At 40.4% G+C, this 10282-nt stretch overlaps 1 protein-coding gene across 1 annotated transcript; it reads left to right on the top strand.

Annotated features, from left to right (window-relative positions):
* Positions 1–6899: 6899 nt before the first annotated feature.
* LOC104096964 (phospholipase A1-II 1) lies at positions 6900–8846 on the top strand. The gene is made up of 2 exons (XM_009603425.4): positions 6900–7643; positions 8026–8846. Exons 1-2 carry the CDS (start codon positions 6948–6950, stop codon positions 8608–8610), a joined length of 1281 nt encoding a protein of 426 aa, XP_009601720.1. The 5' UTR covers positions 6900–6947; the 3' UTR covers positions 8611–8846.
* Positions 8847–10282: the final 1436 nt, after the last annotated feature.

The following is a 10282-nucleotide window of genomic DNA, read 5'->3' as shown; positions in this document are numbered from 1 at the left end:
TCTCGAACGCCTGCACTTCAACCCATTTAGAAAAATAGTCAGTCATAAACAAAATAAATCTGGCTTTACCTGGGGTCGATGGTAGGGGGCCGACGATGTCCATTCCCCATTTCATGAATGGACATGGCGATAGGACCGAGTGAAGCTGTTCTCCGGGCTGATGGATCATTGGAGCAAACCTTTGACATTTATCGCATTTACGAACAAATTCTTTTGCATCTTTGCCCATATCGATCCAATAATACACTGCTCTGATCACTTTTTGAACTAACATGTCGGCACCGGAGTGATTGCCACAAGTGCCCTCGTGTACTTCCCGGAGGATGTAATTGGTATCTCCCGGACCTATGCATACCGCCATCGGTCCATCGAATGTTCTTCGATATAACATTCTGTCCGCAGCCAAAGTAAATCGAGCAGCTTTAGTTCGAAGGGTCCTGGACTCTTTGTGGTTTGAAGAGAGCTTTCCGTTTTTTAAGTATTCAATATACTTGTTTCTCCAATCCCAGGTTAAGCTAGTAGAATTTATTTCGGCGTGCCCTTCTTCGATTACAGACCTTGAAAGTTGAACGACAGTTTCCGAGTTCAAATCATTCACCTCGACCGATGATCCCAAATTAGCAAGCGCATCGGCCTCGTTATTCTGTTCTCGTGGAACATGTCGTAGACTCCATTGTTTGAAATGGTTCAAAGTGATAAGCAGTTTGTCCAAATACCTTTGGATTCTGCCTTCTCGGACTTTGAAGGTTTTGTTTACTTGACTCACCACTAGCAAAGAGTCGTAGTTGGCCTCAACGACCTCCGCTCCCAAATTTCTAGCTAGCTCGAGACCTGCAATTATGGCTTCATACTCAGCCTCGTTGTTAGTTAACCTGATAGTTTTAATAGCTTGCCTAATAATGTTACCCGTGGGAGATTTCAAAACTATGCCTAGCCCGGACCCCTTTACGTTCGAAGCTCCGTCCATAAAGAGGATCCATGCCCTCGTCGATAAATTTGATTTTAACAGTAGTTCTCTTTCGACTTCAGGTACGAGGGTCGGCGTGAAATTGGCCACGAAGTCTGCCAAAATTTGAGACTTGATGGCCGCTCGAGGTCGATATTCGATATCATACCTGCTGAGTTCGATGGCCCATTTGGCCAATCGGCCCGATAGTTCAGGCCTATGTAAAATACTACGAAGTGGGCAGGTAGTTAATACGCTTATGGGGTGGCATTGGAAGTACGGTCGTAACTTCCTAGAGGCGCTAACCAGTGCAAGCGCCAATTTTTCCAAGTGCGGATATCTAGTTTCCGCTTCCCCTAAGGTCCGACTTACGTAGTAAACAGGAAATTCCATACCTTCCTCTTCTCGAACCAGGACACTGCTTATGGTGACTTCTGATACTGCCAAGTATAGGTAAAGTTTTTCGCCGATTTTTGGAGTGTGCAGCAGTGGTGGGTTCGATAGATATCGTTTCAGTTCTTGTAATGCTAGTTGGCATTCCGGTGTCCAAGCGAAGTCGTTCTTCTTTTTGAGTAGAGAGAAAAATTTGTGGCTTCGATCTGATGATCTCGAAATGAATCGGCCTAAGGCTGCTATTCTTCCTGTTAACCTTTGTACAGCTTTCACGCTGTTCACGATGGTGATGTCTTCAATGGCCTTGATTTTGTCTGGGTTAATCTCGATTCCCCGATTTGACACCATGAAGCCGAGGAACTTACCCGAGCTGACTCCGAAAGCACATTTTTCGGGGTTGAGCCTCATATTGTATTTCCTCAGGATATCGAATGTTTCCAGCAAATGGGTCAAATGGTCCTCTGCGCGCAGGGACTTGACTAGCATGTCATCAATATAGACTTCCATTGATTTACCTATTTGTTCTTCGAACATTCTATTTACTAGGTGTTGATGAGTAGCTCCTGCATTTTTTAGCCCGAAGGGCATTACGTTATAACAATATGTCACGAACGAAGTCTTTTCCTGGTCTTCCGGGTTCATCTGGATTTGATTATACCCGGAATAGGCATCGAGAAAGGTAAGGATCTCGTGGCCGGCCGTGGCATCGATCAAGTGATCGATGTTGGGCAGTGGATAAGAATCTTTGGGGCATGCTTTGTTCAAGTCTTTGTAGTCTATACACATTCTAAGTTTGTTTCCCTTTTTAGGCACTACGACCACATTGGATAACCATTCGGGGTATTTTACCTCTCTAATGGATCCTATTTTGAGCAGTTTAGTTACCTCATCTTTTATGAATACGTGCTTCACCTCCGATTGGGGTCTTCTTTTTTTCTTCACCGGTCTGAATCTAGGGGACACACTTAGTCGATGTGTCGTTATGTCCGGCGGGATTCCTGTTATATCTAAATGGGACCAAGCAAAGCAATCGATGTTATCGATAAGAAATTGAATGATTTTCTTCTTGAGTTCGGGTTTCAAACCCCTTCCCAGGTATACCTTTCGTTCGGGCCAGTGATCGATCAAAATTATTTGCTCCAATTCCTCAATAGTTGATTCGGTGGCATCGGAGTCATCGGGGGTCACGAAGGATCGAGGGATCCACTGATCATTGTCTTCTTCGATGCTCTGTTTATCCGGCTGGGTCGGGGCCGATGTCTTTGGTTGCTATTTGGCGTTCCGGTCTTCGATTGTGCCTCCTTTTGAACCCGATCCATTCATTGGTGAAGACGAAGATGTTGGTTTTGCTTCTTCGATGGAGAACATTTCCTTTGCGGCTGGTTGTTCTCCGTACACTATTTTGACACCTGTCGGTGTTGGGAATTTGAGGACCTGGTGTAGGGTCGAAGGTACAGCTCTCATGTTGTGGATCCATGGCCTTCCGAAAAGGGCGTTATATCTCATATCGCCTTCGATCACGTGAAACTTTATTTCCTGAATTGTTCCAGCGACATTTATCGGTAGGGTTATCTCGCCTTTGGTGGTTTCGCATGCCATATTGAATCCGTTTAAAACCAAAGTTGCGGATACGACCCGGTTTTGTAGGCCGAGTTGTTTTACGACCTTCGATCGGATGATATTGGCCGAGCTACCTGGATCAATTAACACACGCTTAATTTTAATTTTATTCATGAGTACGGATATTACCAGTGCATCGTTATGGGGTTGGATGATTCACTCGGTATCTTCATCATTGAACGATAAAGCCCCTGAGGGAGTGTAATCTTGAATTCGAGATCGTTTTTCCCTCACAATCGACGTTTTAGCGCGTTTGAGCATAGGTCCCTGAGGGGTATCGACGCCGCCGATGATCATGTGAATGATGTGCTATGGTTCTTCTTCTTCGTTTTGCTTGCCAAAGTCCTTGTTTTTAAAATGGTTCTTCGCCCTATCACTCAAAAATTCCCTAAGGTGCCCTTTGTTAAACAAGCGGGCTACTTCCTCTCTTAATTGTCTGCATTCTTCCATTTTGTGACCATGGGTGCCATGATACTCGCATATTTGATTGGGATTCCTTTGGGCCGGATCGGTCTGCATGGGTCGAGGCCATCTGGTATCTTTGATGCGTCCGATAGCCGATACGATGGCGGATGCATCGATGTTGAAGTTATATTCCGATAATCGAGGAACTTCTATAGGATCGGCATATTTATCAAAGCCTCTCTTGCTCATAAGTCCCCGAGAATTTTGCCCCCGATCATACCTGCGGTTATTCCTAACTGTCTCATGTGCCGAACCGTGGTTCACCCGATCTGCAACGTACGGCTGGTGTCGGTCTCTGTTTGACCTTTGTTCTCTGTTGGTTTCCTTCAGAATTTTAGTGGTTGCGCGGTTCTGACGCGTGGGTTCATACGGAAATTCCAATTGATCATCTTCGACCCTGATTTTCGATTGATACCGATTGTGTATATCCGTCCAAGTTATTGCAGGGTATTCGATCAAGCTTTGTTTCAGCCGACGTGATGCTGTCGAACTCAGTCCGTTCAACCCTTGGGTGAAAGCTTGTACGGCCCAGTCTTCCGTGACTGGTGGCAAATCTATGCGTTCCATTTGAAACCGGGATACGAATTCCCTCAGTATTTCATCACCCCTTTGTTTTACTTTGAATAGATCTGATTTCCTCGTTGTGACCTTTATGGCACCAGCATGTGCTTTTACGAACGAATCTGCTAACGTGGCAAAAGAATCGATAGAATTCGGTGGCAAGTTGTGATACCAGATCATTGCTCCTTTTGCAAGGGTCTCTCCGAACTTTTTCAATAATACGGACTCGATCTCATCGTCTTCCAAATCGTTGCCTTTGATGGCACATGTATAGGAGGTGAGATGTTCGTTAGGATCGGTCGTACCGTTATATTTGGGAATTACGGGCATACGGAACTTTTTTGGGATCGGTTTTGGGGCCGCGCTCGATGGAAAAGGCTTTTGTAAGAATTTCTTCGAATCCAGCCCTTTCATCATGGGCGGAGCCCCCGGGATCTGATCGATCCTAGCATCATATGTTTCGAATTTTTTGTCGTTGGCTTCGACTCGTTTTGTGAGTTCCTCGAGCAGTTTAGCAATTTCAGGAGCGGTTCCTGATTTTCGCTCGTTCGGTTTCACTGTGTCAGGCTCCGTTCTGGGTTACTTCTCGAAGAAGTGGATTGGAGTTTGGATTACTTCGCATATGAGTTTGGCTCTGCAACTGAGCTATCGCTACTTGTTGGGCTTGTAGCATTTCGAAAATCATACGCAAGCTGACCCCGATATCCCCCGTGCTGTGGGTGTCTCGGGCTATGGGTCGAGCGCCACCCTGAACGCTTTTTTCCTGCTCGGAACGTTGATTCGCTTCTATAGCTATTCGTGAATTGATATCTACTGGTACTTCGGCTCGAATTTCGGGTTCCTCGATTCGAGCCTCGTTGTCGTTGTTGGGTAGCCTTTCGGCCACGGGCACCAAGTTGTTGGTTTCATCCTGAAGGCCGGCTTCGAGGTCGATTGGCGGAGCCATAGCTGGTATGAAGGTGTAAGCTGGAGTGTACTGTATATTTGTATCAAATAATCACTTGTTATCCTTAGCCCCACGGTGGGCACCAAACTGTTTACCCGAAAAATCGGATAACGTTGAATTTATGTATGGTTCTAAGGGCAAGTAGATTCCTTTGATCTGAAAATAACAATACACGTATTTATGGTGCAAAAATAGAAGATGATGAATAAAGATATTTAGTGAGCTTTAGAAAGATAAACACAATGAATTCTTAATCCCAACGAAGGTGCCTTCTATTACAATCTATCTTGCCTTTTATAGCCAAGGATCACTACTTTATCTATAGCAACATGATGGAATAATACTACTAGTGGAGGATCCATGATGGTGTGTCTCCTCCTTAATTCCCAGAGAGATTCTCTCCTTTGGTGCGGTTGTAACAGTTTTTTGTCTGCGAACTCGATACCGACTCGAGCTCGGTATCGGATCGGAACCTCGGCCTTGGTTTCGAGCTAGGTGATCAATTTCGGGCATCGATGTTCGGGACTTGTATCGGTCGATGTTACCTCGGTCGATTCGTACGCCCCGAGCTCGACACCCCCATCTCGGAATTCGTTCGGGGTCTCCGTGAAGATACCCCTTGATTGAAATGCCATCCTCGATCGATCTTCATGACCGAGGATCGGTTTTAACCGTATACAAAGATAAAATATAAGTCATTTTGTACTCCAATTCTTTGAAATTGTTTCCATATTTCTTGTTTTTATGTGTAACAGAAAATTGTTCTTTCTGAAAAAGAAAAAAATACTCAAACACAAAAAAGTTTGGAGCTTAATATATCATTGGATACTCTAATGTATAAGCAACTATATATGCTTCGAAGCAATGACAAACTTGCCACCCCACCTCCATGGATCATGACGTTGACTAGCGTTGAAGAACTTTTAACTTTTCTTAAAAATCAAAGTAGAGATTATTGAGCAAAGAATTTTAAATGTGAACGTAGTGACGTTCATTGCACAAAAACAACATTGAGCAATGGCCACAATCAATAAACATGCAGAAGAAGATACTAGATTGACAAACATATGGGAATTCTTGTCTTGTCTTGTGAAAATGGCAAGCATTTCCCATTCTTTTTCCCATTGGTTACTATTATTTGATCCAATCATCCAACCACCACGTTGTCTGTTTGACTTAATGCAGAAAATTTTAACCCTTCCTCTTTTTTACAATCTTTTCTTTCCGGTATCTTTTAGGTCCTTTCGAGAAAATTGGATGGATAAAGAGGAAAACTAACAGAAAAATAAAGAGGTACAAAAATTAGGAGTTGATATGTTTGAGTGAAAATTTAGACGAAAAGAAATGAGAGAAATTTCTGTTTAAAATTGGTTAATAATGTCGGCATGACAGCCTGAGTGTGGAATGGAAATACAAAAGGCAAAAGCCGAAATTCTCAAGCTAAATGATTGATATAATCTTTATCCAGACGGAAAAAGGCTATCAGATGTGAACACTGGAAAAATGAAAAGGAAATAGTGGGAAGGATTCGCCTATACAATTCGAAAACACGAAACTATTGCACCAAATAACTTTCAATATCATTGATTTAGACTAGTTTAACTTTTATATTTGGATAGAGTAAAAAGAATTTAATCTGTTATAACAAGTAAAATTAAACTAATAAGTATATTAGTTGTACAATATCATTTGAAACCTGAAGAACATTTATAATGTTTGGTCAAAAATCATGTGAGATTTAAGTATTCAAGTGTTAGATCTGCAGTACTAATGCCTTAAAAAGTTAAGGAATCATTCAAATTAAAATTTAAATATTGCAAGATGTTTTTTCGAAAACGGATATAAATCAGAACTTTCAATGGTATGGCCGGCCGTATTCTGGAGTATGACCCAAAAACGGTACTCATTTTTGTAAAATTCATAAAAGCAAGGAAGTTAAACGACACGTTTTCCCAACCTATAGGAGAGGGTATTTAAATAGAAGAATAACTAACGGACATACCACAGGAGAGGAACATGTTCCAGAGTAAGAAAAAACCAATAGAGAAGATGCAAAGTCCTATTTTCTCCTTTTGTTTTCTTCTTCTCCTTTTCAATTTAGAGAAGATGCAAAGTGCAGACCTGGATATGGGCAATATAGCAGAAAGATGGAGGTTTCTTAGTGGGAATAACAGTTGGGAAGGCTTATTAGATCCATTAGACAATGATCTTCGCCGATACATCATTCACTATGGAGGAATGGCACAAGCAACTCGAGACGCCTTTAACACCAACAAAATATCAAAGTATGCAGGAAGTTGCAGATACTCAAAAAAGAACCTCTTATCTCAAGTTGGGATTGAGATGTCCAATCCTTTCAAATATGAGGTGACCAAATATATTTACGCGACATCATCTGTCCAAGTTCCAGAAGCATTGATCATAAAATCTTTGTCAAGGGAAGCTTGGAGCAAGGAGTCAAATTGGGTTGGTTTTGTTGCTGTTGCTACTGATGAAGGGAAAGTCGCATTAGGAAGGAGGGATATAGTAATTTCTTGGAGAGGAAGTGTACAGACTATGGAATGGTTTAACGATTTTGATTTTATTCAAGTCTCTGCCCCTGAAATCTTTGGTCATCAAAAATCTATTCCTAAAGTTCATCACGGTTGGTATTCCGTTTATACTTCTAATGATTCACGATCACCATTCAGTAAGGCTAGTGCAAGAAACCAGGTAAATTCATCTTCCTCTTACAAGAAATGAGACTTCTTTGTTTGCTTAAAGGGCTAATAATTCAGTTTCTAAGTATTAATTAATCATGTAAAACAAAAAATACTCCTGCTCTCATAATATGAACTTATTTGACTGAGTATAAAGTTTTAAAAAAATGAAGATTTTTAAAACTTATAATCCTAATAAACAAGCAAAAATATTTGTGTGGCTATGTTACATGAAGAATATTTGTATGGCTATAAAAACTTCTCGTTGCGAGTAAAAATGAAAGTTTATGTTAAATTATTTTTAAAATTAAAAAAAGGTCATTTTTTTTAAATGAACCAAAAAGGAAATAAGTTCGTACTTGTATTAATAATCTTTGGATTCTCTTTTTAATTAGGTGCTCGGTGAAGTTCAAAGATTGGTAGAGCAATACAAGAATGAGGAAATTACCATAACAGTAACAGGGCATAGCATGGGAGCAGCAGTCGCGACATTAAATGCAGTGGATATGGTTTTCAATGGATTTAACAAGGGCTTTCCAGTAACTGCATTTCTATTTGCAAGTCCTAGGGTGGGAGATGAAAATTTGAAGAAAACATTCTCCAAACTCGAAAATCTTCGAACTCTAAGAGTCCGAAATGCCCCAGATATAGTTCCAAACTACCCATTGCTTGGTTACTCTGATGTTGGTGTTCAATTAGACATTGATACTACGAAGTCGGCCTATCTAAAAAGTCCAGGAGATGAGAGCAGTTGGCATAATATGGACTGTTACTTGCACGGAGTGGCTGGAACGCAAGGATCAAAAGGAGGATTTAAGCTACAAGTGCAACACGATATTTCTGTTGTTAACAAGTATTTAGGCGCGTTAAAAGATGAATATGGTGTACCAGCATCGTGGTGGGTTGAGAAGAACAAAGGGATGGTTCAACAGCAAGATGGATCTTGGATTCTAATGGATCATGAAGATGATGATCTTTAGTTCTTTTTCAAGGAAAAATAGAAGCCAATATAAGAGATTTTGATTTTATTTCGTCCTTATTTGTATCAACATAGCCTTAGCTTGTTAAGATAAAAAAAAAAAAAAAAATCGAGGTACATTTAATATTAGGAATGAAAGTTACTCGTGCGTCCACAGCCTTAGCTTGCTTCGACGAACGGATAATGGACATATATTTATTGGAGAATGAAAAAATTTGTAAAATCCTGTTTTTAAAATGCGTACTTCGATACAGCTGGCTGCATCATCCATATGCCATTTTAACAAAAAAGAAAGGGACGGAGAGACATGATCACTTTCTTCTTATAAGTTGAAACACACAATAAAGGCCAAGATCTTAAAACAGTTTTACGACTAATAAGAATTAAATGACTGCAATCAGATCTTGCACCTTGGATCATACCGAAGAAACAAAACCTTTTTAGATCACCTCAAATCACAATGAAAAATTAAATGTTTCTTAATTAGATATAAACAAGTTGCTATAATTTTCTACATTATATTTGAAAGAAAATTACATTTGGTCAACTGAAAAGAAAAAAGATTTAAACTATATAATAATTTTTTTATACCATTAGTATAATTTAATAATATGTTACAGTAGGTTACTTACCATTAGTTGCAATTACCATTTAAATGACTTGATTATACAAATAATTTTTACATTATTAATGCGTAAAAGTCAATTTAACTATATATATAAAAACAGACCAGTACGCATTATCTTCCTCTTCATGATCCATCAAAACACAAGTTATTCTACCCTCCTGCTGAATCATTCCATTGTTCTTCTCATTCCACCATGATTTTTGGTACACCATATTCATCCTTCAATGCATCCAAATACTTATAACAAGTGAAATATCACGTTGTACTTCAAGCTTACAAAAATCCTGCTTTAGTCCCATGGTATGCAGCAATGCCATTGCATGTAAGCCTCCAAGCTATGCCAACTTCTAAAATCTCCAGGTCCTTTTAGATAATCCGATTTCATGGTATCGATGGTTAATTCGAGCTCGACTTCTGAATACCTCTACCATTGGATAATTTGGAACGACATCCATGGCATTACGAGAACACGCAAGATTTTTCATGCTTGAGATCACTGCTGCATGGTGGTCTCAGAACTCAGCTGATCTCAATATTCCATGACTCTCCTATAGATGGACACTCAGGTTATAATGGGGATTTAGGAAGACCTTCTATGAAGTCCATACTGATATAACTCTATGCTTGATTTGGAATGGGGAGGGGCTGCAGGAGATCAGGGTATGCCATATTGTCAACCTTGCTCCTAAGGCAAACATCACAGCTAGCCACAAAGTCATTGATCATCTGTTTCATCTTGGGCCAGTAGAACATCTATGACAACCTCTTAAGAGTTCTTAGTTGTCCTGAGTGTCCACCTATATAGGAGAGTCATAAAATGTTGAGATCAACTGAGTTATGACATCACCATTAACCCTAATATAGATTTTTCCTTTTCTTCTAAGTAAGCTAGAAGAGTAATGCCAAATGTTAGGTCCTTGTATGTTCACTACTGCCTGACTGATTAACTCTGTAGCTTGAGTATCTCCTTCATAACTGTGTGCTATGTCTTGCATCCAAGAAGGAACTTAGATACTAATTTCCTGTAATTTTCCTTGAATTTGTC

This window comes from Nicotiana tomentosiformis, chromosome 2 (assembly GCF_000390325.3).
Source record: "Nicotiana tomentosiformis chromosome 2, ASM39032v3, whole genome shotgun sequence".
Classification (NCBI taxonomy): domain Eukaryota; kingdom Viridiplantae; phylum Streptophyta; class Magnoliopsida; order Solanales; family Solanaceae; genus Nicotiana; species Nicotiana tomentosiformis.
This window is presented reverse-complemented; position numbering and strand designations above follow the sequence as displayed.